Source organism: Hemitrygon akajei, chromosome 20 (genome assembly GCF_048418815.1).
Source record: "Hemitrygon akajei chromosome 20, sHemAka1.3, whole genome shotgun sequence".
Lineage (NCBI taxonomy): Eukaryota > Metazoa > Chordata > Chondrichthyes > Myliobatiformes > Dasyatidae > Hemitrygon > Hemitrygon akajei.
In genome coordinates, this window is record NC_133143.1 from 59,106,473 (window position 1) to 59,132,251 (window position 25,779).

The window sequence follows — 25,779 nt, forward strand, 5'->3', positions numbered from 1 at the left end:
ATGAAACAAGAAGCACTCGTTCTCTATCACTGCAGCATTGAAATGTTGATATCTTATGATCAAAAATTCTGGGGAAGTACTTTCAACACAAGATCAACAGTGAATCTAGAAAAAAGACTCATCCTATTAGGGTTCATTGGATTCATTTGTCACCTTCGGGAGAATCATGAGAAAAATTGTTGTAGATTTGGTTTTCTCTATAACGCAAACGAACCTTGCCTGCTGATTAAACTAACTCTTGATCTTAAAGCAGCTAAGGATTAGAAATAAATGCTGGTCTCTCCAACACCATCACATTGCTCATCATGTGCTGTGCCGTATGATGTGGGCGATCATGGACTTCATGACCTTAATGATTGTTCTTGGCAAACGGTTCTGCAGAAGTGATTTGTCAATGCCACCTTTACAAGAGAGGTGACCCCAGCAATTATGAATATTCTTCAGTGAGTTATCCCATAATTAGGACATGACATTATGCACCAGTTGCTGATATGACCATCCGCCACCTGCTCCCATGGTTTCACATGACTCTGATTGGTGGACGGGGGGGGGGGGGTTTGCTACAGTCTTTCTTGGTTATGCATAGTTATTCATAAATTCTATTGTAATGCTGCAAGGAAATGAATCTCATGGTAGTATATAGGCGTCCGTTAATCTCGGGAGACCACGGATTTGTGCCTTGGAAGGTTTCCAGGGTGCAGGCCTGGGCAGGGTTGTATGGGAGACTGGCAGTTGCCCAGGCTGCAATGCCACCGATGTTGTCCAAGGGAAGGGCAGCTTGGCACCAGTGTCGTCACAGAGCAATGTGTGGTTAAGTGCCTTGCTCAAGGACACAAACACGCTGCCTCAGCTGAGGCTCGAACCAGTGACCTTCAGGTTACTAGACCGATGCCTTATCCACTAGGCCACAAGCCAACACCAGGTAGTATATATATATAAAATTGTATATACAGTATAACACATACATAGTTAGTAAACTTAGTTTGACTTTGACTTGTGCTTCATGAGGAACTATCAGTTATCTGCAGCCCACATCTGGATTTCTGCAATGAACAATCAGCTGAAGGGCTGAGGAACTCAACAAGTCAAGCTGTATCTTCTTGAGGTGGGTGGAATCGTGGAAGCTTCAGTTCAAAACCTGATGCAGGGTTTCCGCTTAAAACCTGACAATTACCTTCCTCCCACAGCTACTGCTTAAACTGCTAAGTTTCTCCAGCATATTGTTTGCTGTTCCAGCTTCCAGCATCCGTGGTCACTTGTGCCTCCAGGAATTCTGTATATGTGCAGCCAACATCAAAGACTGAGAGAAGCTGATACATCTAATTTTCCCTCTCCACTGCTCTACATTACTGAGCCCAAAGATGGAGCTCTATGATGCCAAATATATGATCACTATGATCCCATATCCTGACCTTTAGCTTCTACTGGCTGGTGTAAACTATTCATATTAAGATGGGGGCCTTTGGTTATGACATCTGAGATCTGATCACATTACAAAGATCAATCTGCTCTGCAAGACACCTCTCAGGTAATGGAGGGTGAGCTCATTTAGCTCTCCGCATCCAGAACAAATTGGCAAGGCTGGACAGGCACCACAAACAGCAGGTTCTGGTTATCAATCAAATCAAGGTTCATCCTCAAGGGCCATCCATCAAATTCTGGAAGTTCAAACCTCAAAGTAAAATTTATTATCATACATATCACCACATACAACCCCCGAGATTTGTTTTTCTGTGGGCAGACTCAGCAAATCTATAGAACAGTGACTGTAAACAGGATTAAAGAACAACAAATTATGCAAATGCAAATATAAGTAAATAGCAATAAATAACAAGAGCATGAAATAACAAGATAAAGAGTCCTTAAAGTGAGATTCTTGGTTGTGGGAATACCAGAAATAGAATGAGCGTAGTTAACCTCTTTCGTTCAAGAGCCTGATGGTTGAGGGGTAGTAACTATTTTTGAACCTGGTGGTGAGAGTCCTGTGGCACCTGTACCTTCTACCTGAAGGCGGAAGTGAGAAAAGGGCATGGCCCAGGTGGTGAGGATCTTTGATTTTTGATGATGAATGCTGCTTTTCTACAAATTCTGTGGAACAGTAAGCATGAAGTCAAGAGCAATTGTCTTACCTTTCCTTGCTTAGCAACTGTGTGTATGAGAAAATCTGTCCTCACATTGTCAACATTAGGCACAAGAATGGAGCCATACCGTGGACTGCAATCAGTTGGATAAATGTATTCTTCTATGCTTGTATTCCAATGGAGCCACTTTCCTAGTTAGCATACACACAGCCCATTATTTATTGAGAATCAGAATCAGGTTTATTATCACTAACATATTTCACAACATTTGTTCCTTCGCGACAGCAGTACAAAGCAATACATAATTTAAAAAAAGTTAAAATAAGAAATATTAAAGAAATAAAAAATATGTAGTGCAAAAAGAGAGCAAAATAGTGAAGTTGTGCTCATGGACCATTCATAAATCTGATGACAAAGGGGGGAAAGGCTGTTCCTAAAATGTCAGGTATGGATCTTCAAGCTCCTGTACCTTTTTCCTGATAGTAGTAATGAGAAGGAGGCATGTCTTGGGTGCAGGGGCTAATGGATGTTGCACAGCAATTCTTTGAAATTAGCAGTCTAGACAATTTTAATTTATTCATATCTTGCACAGCAACCAATGATCAGTAAACTTCAGACCCATTTCCAAACTTTTCTACTGTTCATCCACAATTTGGATCATAACACACAGAAGCTCAGTTGTTGAAAAGGTATCCAATTAGACTTTAGGAATGAACTGCTGTATCTGATCTCTGCTGCTTTTCAAAGATTAATTACTTATTTATAGCTGCCATATACCAGAATGAAGATAGTAGTACTTATTACATATTGTTGAAAGATTGTAAAGTCTGTACTCATGACCACAGAAACACAACGTGACAACAAAATCGTAAGTCAATTTTTCAGTTTTCTCACAAACAATATCAGGAATGGTAATTAAACTTCTAACATTGTTTCTTCTCTTTTAAGATTACGGACAATATATTTTGTGAACCATTGGGAAGAATAATTAGAATTTTTTCCCTATATTGTTTAATGACCAGCAAACTAGCTCTGTGAATCAAACAGACTTAACAAATTTTGTCATTGAATTATGGATGAAGCCGGGATGAATTCACTTCAGTAATTTTAACTCAAGCCCCAGATATAAGAAAATAATCTTGCACCTTAATCTGCACTGCACTTTCTCTGTAGCTTTTGCTCTTTGTTGTTTTACCTTGCATACCTCGAGGCACTGTGTAATGGTCTGAACGTTTTGAACAGTAGACAAGACCAGCTTTTCTCTGTATCTTGAACATGTGACAATAATTAACCAATAAACTAGGGATTCCCAACCTGGGGTCTACAGACCCCACTGCAAATGGTAGGGATCCACAGCATATTAAAGGTTGGGAACTCCAGTAATAAACCAGTACAATTGCCAGTATAGTGGCTTATATGTTTTGGGTTATATCTTTACCTCAGAACATTTATTTGGCTTTTTTTTTTTGCATTTGACCTGTACAAATAATATGCAAGTTAAACTTTCACTGTACATCTGTACATGTGACAATAATAAACCAATTCAACCATGACTGGGTCATAATCAGCAGATTAAAATCTAGACCCTATCTTCGCAATTTCAATCTTGATCTAAGAAGTTCTCTGTGATACATTTCAGGATGGAACGAGATTGGCATATGGCCTACATGTTTCCGAAACCACCATTTTTTTTTGTCTTCTGCTATTAGTCTTTTCTTTGGCTTCTTAAAAACATACCTTGCTTTGATAAGTCCTTCTCTCACCCATTGGTCATCTCAAAATTCAATGCAAGTTTGGATACAGGTTACACTACATCATAATGGAGCCCAAGAGTTAAAATTGTTAAGCTGTCTGGCTCACACTGTTAAAAACTGGAGCTTAAAACTCATTTGTATTTTGCATTTCTTAAGCAACTTCTATCTGCATTTTCATATCGTGAGGACCAAAATTATATTTTCATATATTTTTGGTCCTCGCATCCATGATTTGATCTCCAAAACTTATCAAATGAAGTGCAATCATACAACAGTGGATTATTCAAAAAAGATGCTTAATAGAAAAGTGTATTTAAATTTATTGATATATTTACCTCAATTTTTAAAAATGTACTAAAGATACAGCCACGTTAACTTAGTCACTTGCTATTAAAGTAAACGCAAAAATCCTGAAAGATGCTGTGCCATTCTAAATTGAATTATTGGTTGTTGGATTATTTTGGTACTAACCATTAAAATCCACAACATAGTCAAACATTGTGTCCTCACTCTCTGGCGGTATGGACGGCAGATCTAAATGAATAGTCTCGTGAGTTCGCAGCCAGTGCTCCATTTTCCTTCTGTCCTCTAGTTCAAGTAAGGCCCCAACACTCCACATGAGAGAAAAGACATATAATCTCTCCAAATGTTCACGAGTTACTTCCCCACCTTGCTCCTAAAAAAAATCTCAATTAGGAACTATATTAAGACAAAACATCTTCTACAGTATATAAAATACTGAAGTTTATACTTCATCAGCTATGAAAGAAACATTTACAATTTTTATTTAATGGCATTCCACAACCATAATTTCAGAATGATATGCTCACTTTTCACCTATTTCATAACATTTTGATGATTTTAAACATAAATATAGTATTGGTCGAGTATAGTACATGATATTATATAGCTTTCTCATCTGTAGCAAGCATATTAAAATGAGATTCAGTCTTCAGATGAGTCTATAAACCAATAAGTTAATTTTCTTGGTATGATAATTACATTTCCAGTGGTAGCTGTCCTACACAGACTGTGAATGCAATCACAAAGCTATTTATCTGGCTCACGCTACACACTGACTAACTGCCTGTTGAATCAAGATGATTCAATACATTCTTCTAGTGCAAAACAGTCATTGAAAGAGGGAAACAGTATTCCTCCCTCTGTCACAATCTTGTTTGCATCTTCAGCCTGGGCATTAGTGGAAACTAAGACAATTATCTCAGGACGATGAAGACAAAAAAAAACCCCATAGATTCTGGAATCTAAAACAAAAACAGAATACCGGATGAATTCAGTGGATCAGGCAGCATCTGCAGAGGCAGAAAGTGCAAGTTGAAGCCCAATGCCAGGAGACCAATTACCTTAGAAGTTTGTAAACTGAATGTGACAATTTTACTTCATGCTTAGTATCAAATGCCTTGAACGTCCAGTACAAGTTCCCAATGAGATGTGACATAATAAAACCCTGGTTTCTTAGATCTAGCAGGTCACATTATTCATTTCCAAATATTATCCAGGCTAATTAATACATCAGTTCCACTCAATTTGGAAAGATTCCAATCAAACTGCAATGTACTAAGGACAATTATAGACAGCTGATAAATAATTCAAAGAAAAAAATCACCTTGGCTTTGGGTTTTCTTCTTAGTTTACGATTAACTTTTGTCTCTCAAATTTTTCAAAGCAAGGCCATACTTGAAGCCTTTGTTGAAAATCTGAAATCAATGTTTTACCAGACCAGATCAACAATCAATGGACTACCAGGTGAATGCAATTTGGTGCAAAAAGGAAACAGAGTTTTGGTTGAGCTCAAATTTACTAAATAGATGTGAAAGTGTTGAAGAAAGTCAAGTCCAGAAAAGAATCAAAATATTTATATTCATGGCTCATTTCATCTTCCACCTAATCTTAAAACATTTGACAGCAACAAGTCCTTTTAAGGCAGAAGCACTAATGTAATGAAACCTAACCAAAACACATACAGTGTGTTAATGGCCGTGTAATGGGTCTTCAGACATACAGACTGAGGAGTAAGTTCTAGTCAGGATAACAGGGTATTGACATCGAGTCCTCCGCTCTTCTTTGAAATAGTACCAGGAGATTTTACATCCACTTAAATGGAGACAGTGCATCAGTTCAACAGCTCATCTTAAAGGCAGCATATCAGGCATTGCCACCTTTCCTCATTGCTGTGTCACACTAGATTCATATGCTCATACTTTTGGTGAGGGATTTGAGTAAAGATTGTAAAGACATAGGTAAGAATTTCAGCACCACGTGAGCTGAGGCGAGGAAACAAGAGCAGGCAGTGTTGGTTACTGAGAGTAACGTAGTTGTTTCTATCATAGGGTCAAATACTACAATGTGGACTCGATGGACCAAATGGCTTAATTCTGCTCCTATGTCCTATGGTCTAACAACAGGTATGACAGACATTTGCCAGAGTGAGTGATAGAATTGGGTTTGAGAAAACAAATTTGCAAAGGAGATCAATGTCAAGTACTTCAGTCTTCTTGATGCCAATTTGGAGAAAAATCTTGCTCATCCAAATCTGGAATGAAATGAATCAGTGTAAGAACTCACAGGCATTACTAGTGAGGTAGAACTGCTCAATGTTGACATACAATGTGGAACCTGAGTGTGTACAGATGATGGTGCCACAAAGTAGCAACAGCAAACAGACTAAGAAAATAGGGCCTAGGATAAACACAAGAGATTCTGCAGGTGCTGGAAATCTAGAGCAACACACACACAAACAAAATAATAAACACAAGAAATTCTGCAGTTCTTGGAAATCCAAAGCAATAAACAAAAAATTGCAGAGGAACTCAGCAAGTCAGACAGCATCTGTGGAGAGGAATAAACAGTCAACGTTTTCGGCCGAGATCTTCAGGCCGAGGATAGATTGGTGGTGGACTTCAGATGTAATAAAGCAGCAACAGGAAAAAGCACTTGCAAGTTATTCTCAAATAATGAATAGAAAATAGAATGTGGTATGATAAATTCTACCCCACTGAACAATGGAAAGGAGCTATTTGATGATAATGTGATAAATTGCATCAAAGGCTGCAGATAAAGCGAGGATAAGATTTTTAAAAAGTCAGTAGGGTATTGTAATGTTATTGGGATGGATCAGAAACCACTTGGCAGATAATCCACCAGGGAATTAGTTGGAGGATTTAAGTTTATCAAAGCTTATCAAATGGTTTGCAATATATCAGCCATATTAATCCAGCCCAGCAGAAAGTGTTATTAATATATACGGTTGAATTTCTATGCTTTATGCACACTTCAAACACATAATTATCAACACGAACAAAAATCACCACTGAATATAATTTTTGTAGCATTTTATAGAGCCTTGCGGAAAAGTTTGAACCATTTACTCACTTTTGGGGGAATAAGGCCATCAAGCATGTTAATGCATTGCATAATGACAAAAGCCTCCAGCATTTCCATCTTGTATTCCAGTGACTGGATACTAAAACGATAGAGCTCAGCAAAGGATTCTGCAAATAACTTTCGTAGAATCTCAGCTGCCTGTAAAGACCTTTTCTTCAGCCAACCCTAAGCCAAACAAACCATATAAGCAATTTATCAGGCTACACTTAAATGAGAAATGAACTACATAATATGAGGGAAAAGTAAACATAACACCTCATAGTTATTTTATGAAGCCAGGCACAAACTTCATATGGAAACACATTGAAACTTCTAACTTCAGCAGGATCATAAGTTACAGAAAGGTTATCAACTGTTTCCTTGCTAATGTACAATCCATGCCACTGATTTCAGTTGGACATGGTGTTAAATTTCCCCATTATTTTTATCCCTTGTTGGTTGAAAATTTAAATTATTTCTGCACAGAAATACAGTTAAGCAACCAATTTTAACTTGGAACATTAGCTTTGTACAAAGTAAAATTATTGATTTTCTGTGGGGTCAGCCCAATGGAGTGCATTAACTTTGACAGAAGATCTTTAGGAAGGATGGAAGAAAGCATTCATGTTTTCTCTAAATCTTCCAACATTAGCAATAGCAAAATTCAATATAAACATCGGACTAAAATAGTTTCAACAAAATTAATCATTAAATAACACTTAGTAATTCAATTGCGGTCAAATAAAACTGAAATGATTTGTGTACCTCAAGAACAGGGGTGAAGTTCAAGACTGACGAACTCATGAAGACCATGCCATTGCGTGAAACTGTTGCAGGTGATGCATTGTCAATGTTGTGTGGCTCAAATACAATTTTACAGTGAGCGGCCATGGGAATGCGATCACCATTTGCCAGGGTAAGAGTTTTGTTGTCGTCAAGCACTGAATTTAAATTTTCAATCCAAATGGCATCAACGGGTCCATCCAAAACAATCCAGATATGTTCTCCTGCAGTCCGAGATAAAGATCTCTGGGTCAGAAAAATATAGCTTATTATCCTGTATTCTTCCAAAATATAGACCAGAACTATAATCTTTCCTTGATTATATGATTCATTCCATGAATCCAAAGTGTTTACTCTCTAACCTGACAATTATTTCACAAGGCTACAGAACTGGGCTACAATGTTCCTAGTGAATGGATGTTACAGGAGCTGATTTGATCAGATTATGCACATTGCTTCCACAAGTTATTTTCAGAATCTCAAGACATCTGTCATATTCCATGCAGGTCACCCATGGATGCTGGAAATGTGATAATGGCATGCCAGAGTCTTTAGTCTTGGGCAAGGTTTAATCAATGCAGTTCGTGGATTGGACACTAGTGGTGCAATTAGTGAGCGATGGGGTTTGATAATGTATTCAATGACCTTTACCACACACTAGATCATTAAACAGCTTTTGAAACTACACGCAGGTCCTTGAAGTTTGGTTCCTCTGGTTTAATTGCCATCTCCAGAGGGGGAAAAGGTGACCTTCCCGCTTCCACCTGGTGTCCAAGAAAGCAGCCATAGAGAGACTGGAAATTGTGACTTTCTCTTTGCCTGTGTCGTCTCCTTTTCTGAGCTGCCATGGAATCAAGAAAGACTCTCACAAGTTCTTGACATAACGCACATAAACAAAAACTAACGAACAACCAACGTGCAAAAGACGAACTGCAAATACACAAAAAAGCAAATAATAATTATTTAAATAATACTGAGAACGTGGGTTGTAGATTACTTGAAAATGAGTCCATAGGTTGTGTTTAGTGATCAGTTCAGTGTCGAAATGAATGAAATTATCATGCTGGTGCAGGAGCCTAATGACCGCTCCTGAACCTGACAGAGTGGGACCTAATGCTCCTGTACCTCCTTCCCGATCGCAGCAGTGCAAGGACAGAATGGCTTGGATGGTGGGGATCCCTGATGTTGGTTGCCGCCTTTCTTATTGCAGTGGTCCTTGTAGATGTGCTCAGCTGTGGGGAGGGCTATTCCTTTGATAGACTAGGCTGTATCCACTACTTTTTGTAAGCTTTTCCATTCTTAGTTGGGCACTGGTGTTTCCATACCAGGCCGTGATGAAACTACTGTGATCTATAAGGTTGTCAGAGTTCTAGATGACATGCTTAATCTGTGCAAACTTCTAATAAAGTTTGTAATGGCACTTACACGCTGGTCCCATGTATTTCTATTGCATTGTATCCTACCTCTCTGAAAGGTCTCCCATTTCCATATACGGAAACAACTACTTCTTCATGGGCAAGAAAGTTTCTTCCACCTTGCAAAGTAACACCCACAGCATAAAACCAATTACCAGTTACCCTAAATATTGTTCATTCAGTAATAGCACCATGTTTCCGGATGCTTCAGAATTCCTTGCCCTTTGCATTCTGACAAGGCTCCACCTGAACCATTAAAGCAGATAACTGGGCCTTGAATTAATGCCCAATAGGCTGCAGCTCTGGCATTACAGGAATAGAGTTTCTCAGTACATACTGAAGAATCACCATACAAGCAAGGTCAAAATGCAGTGAGACCAAACAGCTCAGCACACACTCATTGCATAAATGTGAAATACTACCTTTGCTGGACATTCAAAACAAAAACTAGAGAATACTGTGATTAAACAGCAAGCCAGCTATCTCCTGTGGAGAGAACAGGCAGCAAATGGACTGGTGTCTGCTGAAAAGTTATGAACCTGAAACTTTAATTCTGCTTCCTTCTCCATGGGTGCCACCAGAACTGCTGAGTATCTACTGCAGTTTCTGTTTCTATTTTCCTCATTTGAATCAGACACTCATTAATTTGCTTTGCCCATTTTCATCCCTGCATGAAAAGGAACAGTTAGCTTTAGCTCGACATTTATTTTTACCATCAGTAACAATTATAATTATGATATAATCTTCAGCTTCAGTGCTAACATGATTCACAGTATATTCACAATAATTAAACTTAACAGTCCAGCAAATGGGTGCCGGGCATTGTTATCCTCTTCAACTTACAAACCCCATTTCCAGAAAAGTTGGGATATTTTCCAAAATGCAATAAAAACAAAAATCTGTCATATGTTAATTCACGTGAACCTTTATTTAACTGACAAAAGTACAAAGAAAAGATTTTCAATACTTTTACTGACCAACTTAATTGTATTTTGTAAATATACACCAATTTAGAATTTGATGGCTGCAACACACTCAACACAAGTTGGGACAGAGTTAAAATAAGATTGAAAAGTGCACAGAATATTCAAGTAACACCAGTTTGGAAGACTCCACATTAAGCAGGCTAATTGGTAGCAAGTGAGGTATCATGACTGGGTATAAAAGTAGCGTCTATCAAAGGCTCAGTCTTTGCAAGCAAGGATGGGTCGTGGCTCACCCCTTTGTGCCAAAATTCGTGAGAGAATTGTTAGTCAGTTCAAAAGGAACATTTCCCAACGCAAGATTGCAGAGAATTTAGGTCTTTCAACATCTACAGTACATAATATTGTGAAAAGATTCAGAGAATTCAGAGACATCTCAGTGTGTAAAGGGCAAGGTCGGAAACCACTATTGAATGCACGTGATCTTCAAGCCCTCAGGCGGCACTGCCTAAGAAACCGTTATGCTACTGTGACAATTATAGCCACCTAGGCTCGGGAGTACTTCGGAAAACCATTGTCACTTAACATAGTCCGTCGCTGCATCCAGAAATGCAACTTGAAACTGTATTATGCAAGGAGGAAGCCATACATCAACTCTATGCAGAAACGCCGGCGAGTTCTCTGGGCCCGAGCTCATCTCAGATGGACCGAAAGACTGTGGAACCATGTGCTGTGGTCAGATGAGTCCACATTTCAGCTAGTTTTAGGAAAAAACGGGCGTCGAGTTCTCCGTGCCAAAGATGAAAACGATCATCCTGATTGTTATCAGCGAAAGGTGCAAAAGCCAGCATCTGTGATGGTATGGGGGTGCATCAGTGCCCACGGCATGGGTGAGTTGCATGTATGTGAAGGTACCATTGACTCTGAGGCATATATTAGGATTTTAGAGCGACATATGTTGCCATCAAGGCGACGTCTTTTCCCGGGACGTCCATGCTTATTTCAGCGGGACGATGCCAGACCACATTCTGCACGGGTTACGACAGCGTGGCTTTGTAGACACAGAGTGCGTGTGCTTGACTGGCCTGCTGCCAGTCCAGATCTATCTCCTATTGAAAATGTATGGTGCATCATGAAGAGGAGAATCAGACAACAGAGACCACAGACTGTTGAGCAGCTAAAGTCTTATATCAAGCAAGAATGGACAAAATTTCCAATTGCAAATCTACTACAATTAGTATCCTCAGTTCCAAAAGTGTTACTAAAAGGAAAGGTGATGTAACACAATGGTAAACATGCCTCTGTCCCAACTTTTGTTGAGTGTGTTGCAGCCATCAAATTCTAATTTTGTGTATATTTACAAAATACAATTAAGTTGGTCAGTAAAACTATTGAAAATCTTTTTTTTTTGTACTTTTGTCAGTTAAATAAAGGTTCACATGAATTAACATATGACAGATTTTTGTTTTTATTGCATTTTGGAAAATATCCCAACTTTCCTGGAAATGGGGTTTGTAAATTCACTGCTTTCTTGTATGGTTGTTAAAACCACTCTGGACACTCAATGAGGCACTTCTGGTCATGCCTCGTCAACTGATATGTGCATCAGTCAAACTTACAACAACAATATTCTGTTCTGGGAACTTGACCCAAGTAAGTGTTCAAGTAGCCCACCCCACTTTCCCCTTTCTGTGGGAACTAGTATGCCTCACACAACCTCCCCAATTTCTCAAATTACTAAGCTAACAAACTGTGGTGAACTACCTATACCTGTCTGGACATGCCCCCCAGCTGACTGCTCCTGTGGCTCCTCCCACTGACCGTGGCTCTTCCCACGGACCCCGGCATAAAGGCGATTGGAGACACAGCCCCGGCCTCAGTCTCCAGGATGTAGTGTGGTGGTCACTTGCTGCTTGTTCTTTCTTCCAGCCAATAAAAGCCTACCTTAACCAACGTCTCAGAGTTATTGATGGTGCATCACAAACACTGTTTCCAGCCTTCGGACAAGCCACAAACCCTCTTCCCTTACTCTAATACAGCTCTTGACAACTAAGTCCCCTTCTCTCCTCTTTATTTTGCATGCTATACAGTGTACAGAAGAAACAAAAGTATAAAGATTTAGCAACAGTCAAAGTCAGAGATGCCCCAGAGATTACTCAATTTTCCATGGTGATAAGATGCAATTTGCATTATTATACATAGCTTTCAAGATTGCCCATTTTTCTGTCGGAATCACCATATAGTTAATTTTACTAAGTGACAATGGTGAGGGACATGGACAGATGTTGGAGTTGTGGGGGGTATGGGCAGGTCTGGTGTTGAGTACAAACCTTCGTAATAATGCTGGCAGAAAAGACAGTTAATTTTATAGATTGCTGTAGAATGGTGGGTTGCATAATGCTGGCTCAATATATTTTTCCTATTTTCAGCAAGCCAATGATGCACACTCAATGGTTTTATTTCTTTACGACAAATATTTAGTTAATCATTCAGTAATTAAACAAAGAGCATTTCAACTAGCAGGCTGTGTAATTTGCCTTCATCATATTCTTAATGGGAAGATGCTACAAATAAATGTTTCTCCAAACCACAGATGAAGGTTTAAGTTGCCAAACAAATTTCTTAACCAACAATTAAATGGAAGCAAATTAAGGATTATAAAGTAATAGAAATTACAAACATAATTATTTCTCCATGGTAGGTGCAGAAGAAGAATCACATTTAAATGATAAAAAGCTAACTGCAATTGCAAGTGGTTTCTGCGAACAACAGCTTTCTCCCACTGAAGTCAGAGGTTATCCACTCCACAATACAAAATAGCGTATGTTCCAGGCATATGGCATTGGGCACACGAATGTAGCTTTCCCAACAAAGCCAAATGAGTGTAACTAGAGCCCCTGTGCTAGGGATGTTGGCTGCGAAAAGACACCGACAATGGTTTGCAGATTCTCCCAGTGAATTTGGAGCATTTTATGATGAGAGCTTTGGTGGTGGCAGTCTGTAAGCAGTCCAGATCTCAGAAACAAAGAGGAGGACAGGAATAATTGCTGCCTGGTAGCCCATGTTTTTGTGCTAGGTCTGAGGTGTTGACGTGCAAATGCTCTTTTGCTCAATCAATGTGTTGGTGCATAGGAGGCAGCAGCATCAGGGGCTTCCGAGACTTAAGAAATATCAATGAGCAAATGGTGACAACTTAGTGGGGGAATCAGTACAAGATATTTCCATTCCCTTCATTTACACAAGATGTTTGAAAGTATGATACAGAAATTTGATTGCAATATTTCAAAATACCAATAATTGACCTTTCAAACTCAATAAATAGCAAGATAAAAATATTAAGACAGATTATAGATGAAAGAACAATATTCCTCTCATAGAAGTGAGATAATCTAGACTGCATGGGGTCATTCCCTAAATAGCGGAGATGAGTAGGTAATTCCACCACCTATCAAGCCAGGTTAACACATTGCTGTAAATTACTGACTGATTTTATCTACAGCACCAGCAACCAATGGCAATATTCTGGAGAGTTCACAAACCTATTTCTTCTATTAAATTTGCTTCTACTACTAAAATGCGCGTGATTGAAGCCTGTAATTTACATTCTGATTATGTGTTTTTGGGCTGACTGAATGACCCGGTGCTTTTGCTGTCTCCGGGGAAATTCAGCAAGGTTGAGTGCGGAAAGTGTAGCCTAAAGGCGGAGTGCAAACCCGTGATGGGGTCCATTATTCCTCACCAATTAAGATGTCGAGCAAGACTGAAATTGTCGAGGATGAGAGCGGAAGGTGAGCAGGTGTTCCGTGCTGTCTGCCTCATATGATTGCTCCCCCTCTCCCTCACTGCTCTTGGAGGAAGTTACAGGAGTCTTCCTCATGTTGCAAGGTTTGATTGGCACGGCTCATGCCTGTGGACCCATTTTCGAAGGCCCTACGTTTCTGGGTTTTTTTTGCTATTTTTGAACAACTTGATTGGAGTGCTTTGGCATGGGCTGGCTCTGCAGCCTGCAGTCAACAAATTACACAGTGCTAAGCTGAACTAAACTGAACACTCTTAAGGGTTTCGAGGACTCTGCAGTTTGATGTTTAATATTTTGAGTGTTATTCGCTTGCTTTTTGCTGTCTGCGCGATTTGGTTTTTTTGCATGTTGGGTGTTTGATGTCTTCTTTGAACAGGTTCCACGGTGTTTCCTTGCTCTGTGGATGCCTGCGAAAGGACATATCTCAGGGTTGTGTACTGCATATGTACTTTGATAATAAATGCATCTTGAATCTTGGAATCAATCAATTAAGTATACTCTATACTGCATTCCTTTGGAGAAACCATCCAGCATTTATTGGGGGACGTTGTTGTGATTTCTACCATGTTTTCATTCATTTCAATTTGAAATAGTGTCTATAAGGAAACCAATTATACTAGTCAGAAGACCATTCATGTCTGTGGTGTATCCACACTATGTGACCCTAGTGTTGTCCAATTAGCCTACCTTCTCTTTTTGATCCGCAAAAATGGAATTTAAAAATTATTCTTTAGAATATGAATGTGTGACCAACATTTTTTATACTTTCATAGCTACCCTTAAGAAGCAAGTTGGCAGTGAAGAAAGGAGGGGCTGATGAGCGACAGAGAGAAATTCTTCTTGATCATTTGAACCCACATGAAATAGTGATATTCCGACAGGAGTACATAGAGAGTGGCAGAATTCTAACCCAGCAACAATGATGGAACAGCAATGTACTTCCGAATGGTGCACTTCTTTGAGGTAAAACAAGATAGTGCTGCTTCCATCGTCCATCTGTCTAGCTGGTGAAGATGTCAGATCTTGGAAGTTTGTCAAATATGACTTGTGGCCTGCTCCCAAGCATCCCAAAGGACGTGCTATGATGGATGATAATATCGGTCACTTTCCAATTTCAAATCAACAATGGAAACTCCCTTGAACTCTGGACTGACTGATTTCACAAGCACTGATCCAGATTGATGTTTATTGCAATACTATGTTTACTGAGGAGGGTAATTATGAGATTGTCACGTAACCTAAACAAGATACTCATTACTTTTACATTTGCACTTTGTCAATCTCTAACTTGTACTTACAGGGAGCACTTAAGTACAGGAAAACAGGATAACTAATCAATAATCTTTATTTCACAGTAAAATCAACATTTCAAACAGCAGTTAAGATTCGACTCATTTAATTCAGAAAGTGTAACTTATCTTAGTTTAATAGAGCAAAGTAAAGAAATGCCACACTTTCAGCTGGCTGCCTGGTTTGACACAAACAAGATAATCTTTATCTATTATCGCCTACTTATCGACCATACCACATTTCTTACTGCCTCGCTGCCTTGCAGCATTCTCAATCGAACACAACCTCAGTGCACGTCTCTGCTTTTAAAATTACAGAACACTTCACATTAATTGAATTTTGTTCATGCTGCTTAGGATAAACATTAATGCCAACTCCACAACACTTTCATCACCAACAATTCAGAATCCTTTTAAAAGGTACAAATAGAATATCCTTTAACAAAACTAATATTAAAAGAATTTCATCGCATAAGTATATTCTATGGAGAATGGCCAACGAACAGACATGGTCTTTTTCTGTGAACCCTACAACTCTTCAGAATCTACAGAGGCCTCTCTCAGGCATATACTTTCCTTTGTTCCTTTGGCATGCTCGGGTTAACTCCAGTTCCACAATGTGTGTGAATGACAAGGTACATCTAAAACTTTAAATGGGCCTAAACATTTTCACAGACAACCCAACCATATTATCACATACACCAAACTGCATGCAGAGGTGACCGTGGGCTGCCTGCGCCACTCCTGGTCACACTAGCTATCTCCTATAGGCAAGCTATAGAGTTTCTCTTCAGGCAACATAGTACGGATCTCTCTGAGCAAGCGAGTTCCATGTGGCGTGGCTCAACTCTTCTGCCTCTCCTTTGAAGATAAAAATTAGCTTTATTTGTTCACAAGCACATTAAATATATGAAATATGTCATTTGTGTCAAATCAAAAACAGTGAGGATTGAGCTGGGGGGCAGACTGCAAATGTCACCGCACTTCCGGAGCCAATATAACATGCCCACAATTTACTGATTCTCAATATACATCTTTGGAATATGGGGGAGAAGACCACACGGTCATGAGGAGAACTTACAAACTCCTTACAGGCAGTGGGTGTAATTGAACCCTGATCAGTGATCATTGGCACTGCAAAGTGATACATTACTGCTTTGCAACCATGCTGCCCCATAATTTTCAGTTTAAAAAATTCCAAGAACACAATGACTTCTTAAATTTTAGCTGTGCAAAGATATCTAATATGTGAGACTGCCTGGACAACTGGATTTCTTGTCTCTTTGATAATACTCCCTCATCTGAGGATAATATGGCATGCATCTTTGTTCTGAATCCACAAGTATCTATTGCTTGTTGACAATCCATACTGCTGGCCCCATTTTAAAATAAGTTTCCAAATGAAAAATACATAGATCTGATCGCTTGTGTAATATTGTGGGTTAAGTAAGCTGCTATTTCCACTAATGGACTGTAAAGGAACCAAGTGACAGAGAACTACAAGTGCATGAGCTTAAAAAAATTAATGCTTTGTCTCCTGCACTTACTATCATTGCTTTCTTACCCTTCTTTGCTCTCAGAGTTTTTCTCCATAAGGTTGAAAATATACCATCTGTCCAGTCATTTGTAGCTACATCCAGCCGACCAAACATTTGTGACGCAGTGATGGCCTTCGGATTCATTCTCATCTCGCGGTGTGGTTGACCACAATCTGTAAAATGAGAAGATTAGTGATTGAACGTAAATAACACCCCATTCTAGTATTCAGGGTACACTTTTTTTTTTTAAAAAGAGTCCAAATGCTTCAATTTAATATCAGAGAATGCATACAGTACACAAACTGAAATTTTTGCTCTTCACAGACATCCACGAAACAAGAAAAACCTCATAGAATGAATGATGGAAATATGAGAACCCCGTAGCCCCCTTCCCGTCCCACGACATGAGCAGTAGCAGGAGCATTGACCTGTACCCTCCTCCTACTTGCGCCAGAAGAAGCACCAATCCCCCCCCCCACCATATAAGCAATAGCAAACCCCCACTCCCCCTCCCCCCCCCCCCACCAAAGAGACCTTGATCTGGAGTCCATCAAAATTACAGTCCATAACCCAGCACTTTGGTATCTCAGACAGGCTCCCTCTGACCAGTGAAGGAGAGAGAGCACCTGCAATAACGAGAGAGGACTCATAGTTCTGAGTCTCGGGGGCCAACATGCCCTCACTCACTCTCACAAACAGAGATTGAGGGATTCTTTCATTTGCCATTCATTTTACAATTACTTCTCTTATTGCAGAATTTTGTGCAATCAAAACATGAACAATTTGTGCTGTGCTCAAACTGCTCAATATATCATTTCCTTTCCATTATTATTTTTGGATTAAAACTCATGCAGGGCTCATCAACCTTAAAGCGTCAATTTCATTTAAATGTTTCAACCAAATGGAAAAGTAATATCTTACATTAGTATGGTCATAATTCAAAATCTATTGCTTATAATTAAAAGGAGTAACATGCATTTGATCCTTCATTCTGACTGCATGGAATGATGAATGAAATTTTCACAAAAATTTAGACATGTTGCTTAATAGAAAAAAAAAAGTATGATCTTCTGAAATTCCCAGGGCTTCCTGTCCACTTACTGATAATCATCCACTGAATGTGGAAAGTATAAAGCGCACGGAGTGGGAGGTGAAGGGGTTGAACATAAATTTTCTATGGGCTTTTGTTTCATTTTTATAGCGTTTGCAATTTATTTTTGCTATGAGATTCATTGTAGTTGTTTGCAGAGGGCCAGAAATAGCCAGAAAACACTTGTAGCTCCACACTGAACTACTGGCAGTTTACTCAGTAAAGTGCCAGGGTGGTCCAGACTCTCACACAGACACAAAGTCAAGGGTGGAAAATGTCCACGAAAGGATATTGAAAAAAACAACTGGCAGGTAGTGTATAATGTAGAAACATACAAGGCAGATTACCAAGAACATAAAAGTAGAATACTGTTTGAATGGACAGAAACAACATAATGTAATTGCACACTATCATACATGATTCAGCATGCAGGTGCAAGTACCTAAGATAGCAAATGGAATGGAGGCTTTTCTTGCAAAGGTGCCTTCCAGAACTGCACAATTTGTTGACAACACAATACCTGGAGTACATTCTTAGTCTCTATCTAACAAGAGATATATTTTCACTAGGGGCAACTCAAAGACAATACACAAGGGTGATTCCTGGCATTCAGTGATTTGATTTAAGTCAACAAGGTTAACAACTTGTGGCCTTTGGAATTTAGGGGTACAAGATCATTGTACTGATAAATGTGAATGTCTGAGACTTATCAAGGTAGATTACTGTGAAGGTGTTTTCTTTAATGGTGGAATCTAAAATTGGGAGCACAATTCCATAACAAGGCATGGGCAATTTATGAGGGCTGGTTGATAAGTTCATGGCCTAAGGTAGAAGGAGTCAATTTTAGAAAACCTAGCACATTTATTTTTCAACATAGTCCCCTCCTACGTTTACACACTTAGACCAGCAGTAGTGAAGCATACAGATCTTGGGCCTCCAGAAAGTGTCTACAGATGGGTGATTGATAAGGTCGTGGTCTAAGGTAGAAGGAGATGAGTTATACAGCTCTCGTTACATGCACATACCGTTCAACTCTTTGAGTGATTATGCAGAAAGTTTGAAGTTAATAAGGTTAATAAGGTTAATAACTTATACCTTAGGCCTTCTACCTTAGGCCATGAACTTATCAATCACCCCGATGAGTTATTTGGCAGTAAAGAAAATCATTATGTATCTTTTTATTGTGGGTGGGGTTTTTAAAATTGAAGGGAAGCACTGAATGTCATACGCCAACAAAATACTCGTGTGTGCTATCCTGGACATGTTTCACCATCCCGGACTACAAATTCCTTATCAAGAATTATGTCTTTCCTTGAATGGAAGTACATTACCACTCTTACATTTTGACTGCGTCAAAATCCTAAAACTTTCAACTGGCAGCATTGTGGGAGTATCTTTTCTAGGAAAATTGGGAATAGGCCTTAACTGCTGACTCCACTATGAAGCCAACGTTTCCAGAAATGCTAGTAATTAATAAATGAACTAATGAAAGATCTTTACAAGGCTAGAATACCTTGATTGCAATAGTCAGAGCACCATTGAGATGGTTCCCTTTGTAATTCCGCCCACTTCACATCTTCGATGTAATATAGTTCTTACAAGTTTATACCAGGTACAATTTAGGATTCTTATCTTATATTTCAGTCCAAAATTAGTCTCCTCAGCAAGTCCAGTATTTCAGAGTTACATGTAAAATACATTTCATCTAGAATTAAGAACCACTCAAAGATTTAATTGACGCTTTAAACGCTTCCACTTTACCAGTCATGGCTTTCATCAATGTGTGGATGCAAGTGGTTTTTCCAGCTCCACTGGGTCCTAAAGTCATCATTCCATGTCTTACTCTCTGAGTTTCAAACAGCTGAATAACTTTCAGTTTCCATGGAGGATGACGGACAAGTCCACCTTCTTCAATCTAAATACAACCAAATATAATTTCAGTATACTGAAAATTTACAATAGTACATATACAGCTTTCATTTTTAATTTTGCCATGAGAAACCAAAACTTAAAACATCTTACTTATTTTAAAGTTATAACAAAGTGGAAATATTGCGAATAAACCAACATTGCCACCATATAGATGAGTACATTTACACAATTGAGTAGAGTTGCCAATTTTAGTTTAAAAACAATCAAAAAGGTAAGCTCAACTTTAAGTGCTTTTTTCCATAAAGTCGATACAATTGTCTGCTCCAGCTAATTTGTATATCACCAAGTTTGAAAACAGCCATGAACCAGCTCAATCAAGCTGTTCATGAAAATATAAGAAATTTAAGCCACAGAACACCATTTGGCCCCTTTAACCTGATCCACTATTAAACCAGTGGTCTTGGCCACTGGCCCATAATTCTAAAATCTCAGACCTGAATTTGCTTAATGGCTACTGTATTTTGGAATGAGTTTCAGATGTTCACAGGACTTAAAGAAAAAGTTCTCATTCTATTTCATTTATGCTGATCCTATGCCTTCTAGATCTAAATTCTCCATCCATGGTGAAGAAATACCCTCACTCCAAGTGTATCTTTTCCAAAATTAGGATTCCAAACTTTATGTAATACTCCAGATGTGATCTTGCCAAGGCCCTGGGCAGCTGTTTATGTTTAATGGATGTTTAAGAGAAAGTGTCTTAAGGTACAATATTCTTTTTACCATCTCAATTGCTTGCTATACCTGCTTTATTTCTTGAACGCTAATGGTGTTATGTTTGTGTAACACTCACCCAACAGGCTGGTATATGTCTAGGGGAAAAGGAGATCCAGCCACACCCCAACCCCACCTCCCATACACACAGGTGCTGGAATCTTAATCTATATTGATCTTGAACCATCTATAAATTTGCTGATGCTACAACCATTGTTGGTAGAATCTCAGATGGAGATGAGAGGGCGTACAGGAGTGAGATATGCCAACTGGTGGAGTGGTGTCGCAGCAACAACCCAGCACTCAACGTCAGTAAGACAAAAGAACTGATTGTGGACTTCATAACGGTAAAAACAAAGGAACACATACCAATCCTCATAGGGGAATCAGAAGTGGAGAGAGTGAGCAGCTTCAAGTTCCTGGGTGCCAAGATCTCTAAGGATCTAACCTAGTTCCAACATGTCGATGCAGTTATAAAGAAGGCAAGACAGTGGCTATACTTCATCAGGAGTTTGAAGAGATATGGCATGTCAACAAATACACTCAAAAACTTCTATGGATGCAACGTGGAGAGCATTCTGACAGGCTGCATCACTGTCTGGTATGGGGGGGGGGGGGCTACTGCACATCCAGCACCCCAGGGCACGCCCTTTTCTCACTGTTACAATCAGGTAGAAGGTACAGAAGCCTGAAGGAACACACTCAGCAATTCAGGAACAGCTTCTTTCCCTCTGCCATCCAATTCCTAAGTGGACATTGAACCTCTGAACACTACCTCACTTTTTAAATATATATTATTTCTGTTTTTGCACAATTTTTAATCTATTCAATACACATATACTGTAATTGATTTACTTACTTATTATTATTTTTTTCTCTTCTTCTATATTATGTATTGCATTGAACTGCCGATGCCAAGTTAAAAAAAATTTCACGACACGTACTGGTGATAATAAACCTGATTCTGGTTCTGATTATGAACATAAATGAATCTATACTCTTTTCCATAGATGCTGCCTGGCCTGCTGAGTTCCTCCAGCATTTTGTGTGTGTTGCTCTAATACAGAACGTTCAGTTTTCTTACCCAACTAATCTGTTTTTTCAATTATTCCTATCAAAGTGATTACCTTCACAATTCCCCACATTATACCCCATCTGCCACCTTTTTGTCTACTCGCTCAACCTGTCATATCCCTCTATTTCCAATGTCCTCTTCAGAAGTTGCTTTCCCACCTATGATGACGATGATAGATTCAGATTCAAATGATGGGGTGCTGTCATTGATGAGTCCTTTTGTTAATATCAAAGCCCGAAGCAAAGTAGGCAAGCCCAGGTGTCAGAGCCTGATAACCGTAGCCCTAATTCTATGAGTCTATTGGCAAAGTCAAAGGCCTGGTGCTTGCAAGTCCACTGGAGGCTGGAAGTCCAGAGCTGGCCTGTTCTGGGTTTGAAGGCCTGTCTAGGTGAGCGAGTGGGTGGGTGGGTGGATGGAATGGAGGAAAGGGGCTTGTTTTGCTGCTGTTGTTGTTGTTGTTGTGGTGTTGTTGCTTTTGTTGTCCTGCTGTTACATTGTCACGAGAATCTGTGGCGACACTTGTGGGCTGCTCCCCCCCTCAAAAAAAATACCGTTAGATTGTGTTGGTTTTAATACAAACAAAGCATTTCATTGTATGCTTCAATACAGATGAGGTAAATAAATAAATCTGGATTGGTTATTCAATAAAACCAATGATGACCTGATCCTTGTGCAAGATCCATTTTTCTTTGAATCGTCATAATCTTCAATTTCCTCATATGGTCCATGAAGCTTTCAGCCACAGCCTCAAATATGCATATTAATAGCCAACCCCAAACAACAAAATTAATTTCCTTTTCTGTCAGTCACTCTTCTAATCACATTAATATATTACCCTCAATACTATGAATCCTTACATTGTAGGGAATTGATTTAGCACCATATCAGATCCCTTATTCCAAATGCATAATATCTACTGGTTCCTTTTTATCTACGCTGATTTTTTAAATTTTTTTTATTTAGAGATACAGCAAAGTAACAGGCCCTTCTGGACTGATGAGCCCACACCCTCCATTACACCCATGTGAACGATCGACATAAATCTTTAGAATGTGTGAGGAAACCAAAGCACCCAGGGACAATCTATGTGGTCACCGGGAGAACATATAAACCCCTTACAGACAGCAATGGAAGTTTACCCTGGTCACTGCTCTAATAGCATTACGTGAATCTCTAATCTACCATGCCACCCAAATCTCAATGGGAATTAATAGTGTCACACAGTTTCACATTCATAAAACCATGTAAACATTTTAAATGTCCTATTCCTACTGTCTCAATGATGAATTTCAGCATTTTCTCCATGACCATTAAGTTCAAAGTAAATTAATGATCAAAGTACATATGTCACCTAGATTCGTTTTCTTGTCCTATCGCACTCACCTCAATAATAAGCAAATGCTTTGAGAGGCTGGTTAAGGACTACATCTGCAGCTTGCTACCACCCAAACTGGACCCCTACAGTTTGCCTACCGTCAGAACCAATCGACAGATGATGCAATAGCTACAGCTCTATACACCATCCTTACACATCTGGAGAAGAAGGATGTTTATGTGAGAATGCTGTTCTTGAACTACAGTTCAGCATTCAACACCATAATTCCCTCCAGGCTCGATAAGAAGCTCAGAGATCTCAGTGTTCACCTTGCCTTGTGCAGCTGGATCCTAGACTTCCTGTCAGAGCGCTGACAGGTAGTAAGAGTGGGTTCCCTCACCTCTTCCCTTCTGACCCTCAATACAGGTGCCCCTCGGGGCTGTGTCCTAAGTCCCCTCCTTTACTCTCTGTATATCAATGACTGTGTCGCCACCCACAGCTCCAATCTGCTAATTAAATTTGCCACCGATACTACACTGATTGGCCTAATCTCAAACAATAATGAGGCAGCCTACAGAGAAGAAGTCATCACCCTGACACAGTGGTGTCAAGAAAACAACTTCTCCCTCAATGTCACAAAAACAAAGGAGCTGGTGGTGGACTACAGGAGGAATGGAGACAGGCTAACCCCAACTGACATCAATGGATCTGGGGTTGAGAGGGTAAACAGCTTTAACTTCCTCGGCATACACATCACCGAGGATCTCACATGGTCTGCACATACCGACTGTGTGGTAAAAAAAAAGCACAACAGTGCCTTTTTCACCTCAGATGGTTGAAGAAGTCTGATATGGGCCCTCAAGTCCTAAGAGCTTTCTACAGGGGCACAATTAAGAGCATCCTGATTGGCTGTATCACTGCCTGGTATGTGAACTTCCCACTATTCAGGACATTTACCAAGACAGATGCGTAAAAAGGGCTAAGGGTCATTGGGGTCCCGAGTCACCCCAACCACAAATTGTTCCAGCTGCTACCACCCGGGAAAGCTTCTTCTACCAGGCCATCAGACTGATTAAGTCATGTTGATACAATTGTATTTCTATGTTATATTGACCATCCTGTTGTACATACCATTTATTATAAATTACTATAAATTGCACATTGCACAGTTAGATGGAGACGTAACATAAAGATTTTTATTCCTCATGTATATGAAGGATGCAAGTAATAAAGTCAATTCAATTCAATTCACTCTGGTCAAATCACATTTTGAATAAGGTCCCAGTTTTGGTTTGTTCATTCTGACAATGACTGAATTTTACATTCCGTTGTGTTATGATCACACTTTCCAAAATGACCTTAGTCATTGAGCGCTACAGCATGGAAACAGACTTTTCAGCCTGTCGAGTCCATGCCAAGAGGGCATTCTGCCAAGTCTCACTGATCTGCACCTGGAGCACAGCCCATCATACCTCTCCCATCGATCTTCTACTAATTAATCCTGTACAATTAAATACGATCATTTGTAAAAATTGTTTATTCTTCCATTGGATCTGGAACCCTGTTAGGGGTGTCCTTCAGACAACCTAGCCAACTTGAGCTGTTCAAACTTAAATTAACATTGCTCATGCTTTTAGCAATACCTTTATTATAAGCTCTGCATTCATTGATACTCTGACCAACTGTATAATCACCACCCCAGCAGTGATTATTTTTCTTGGTTATTTCTCATTTCAAAGTTATCAAAGCTAAGTCAGCTCTTTATCCATTTCCTTAATCTTTCTGAGCAGTCAAATACCATAGAAAATGCATTTTCCGGCTTTGGTCGTTTTCCCATTATGTTCCTGTAATGACTGTATGATTATATCTATTTATCTCTGTTCATGCCATCCATTAATCGATTTTGTTATGAATGCTTTGTGCATTCAGATTAAGTGGCTACTTTGAAATAAGTTGCCATAATACCCTTATCATTTTACACACACACTTCTTTTGTGTCATGGGTGGCTTATCATTATCCACAGTATTACCTCTCAACTGGTCTCTTTTTTTTTACTGTTTCCTCTTACAGAACCTATTCTACTTTATTTTTTTTTTGTTTTCAGTTTAAAGGCCTATATATAGCATTTTAAACACACTTTTGTAATTTTCCCTTAGAATTTGGAAAAAATATTATTAATGCCGATTAAAATCAGTTTAATCATACAAAATACTTTAACTCACATCACCTGTTAATGACTAGTTTCTCAAATCGCTTTTAAACATGCAATTCTATCTTACAGATAGGCTGGAGTGCATAGAGACATATAGTCATAAAGTACTATAGCACAGAAACAGGCCCTTCAGCCCATCTAATCCATGCTGGCCTGCTCTTCAGCCTAGCCACACCTACCTGCACCCAGACCATCGCCATCCACACCCCATCCAAACGTCATTTAAATGTTAAAATTGAACCTACATCTAACATTTCCACTGGCTGCTCATTCCACTACCCTCTGAATGAAACAGGCCTCCTTAGATTCCCATTAAATATTTCATCTTTCATCCTAAACCACTGACGGCTAGCAATCTGTGGTGAAAAGACTGTATGCACTCACCCTATCTATACCTCTCATAATCCTGTATAAGATCTCCCCTCATTTTCCTGTGCTCTGGTTTCCTAATCTATACAACCTTTTCCTTTACAGTGG

The 25,779-nt window shown here is 39.3% G+C and overlaps 1 protein-coding gene across 1 annotated transcript in view; it reads right to left on the reverse strand.

Moving 5' to 3' along the window:
* dnah5 (dynein, axonemal, heavy chain 5) overlaps window positions 1-25,779 on the reverse strand; it is a 223,958-nt gene that overhangs the window by 72,586 nt on the left and 125,593 nt on the right. The window contains exons 41-46 of the mRNA XM_073024384.1: window positions 19,818-19,971; window positions 16,993-17,139; window positions 7,985-8,226; window positions 7,229-7,405; window positions 4,307-4,511; window positions 2,130-2,272 (exon numbers count right to left, since the gene is read on the reverse strand). Of these exons, the coding sequence (XP_072880485.1) occupies window positions 2,130-2,272; window positions 4,307-4,511; window positions 7,229-7,405; window positions 7,985-8,226; window positions 16,993-17,139; window positions 19,818-19,971 (1,068 nt within the window). The remainder of the gene's footprint in view (window positions 1-2,129; window positions 2,273-4,306; window positions 4,512-7,228; window positions 7,406-7,984; window positions 8,227-16,992; window positions 17,140-19,817; window positions 19,972-25,779) is intronic.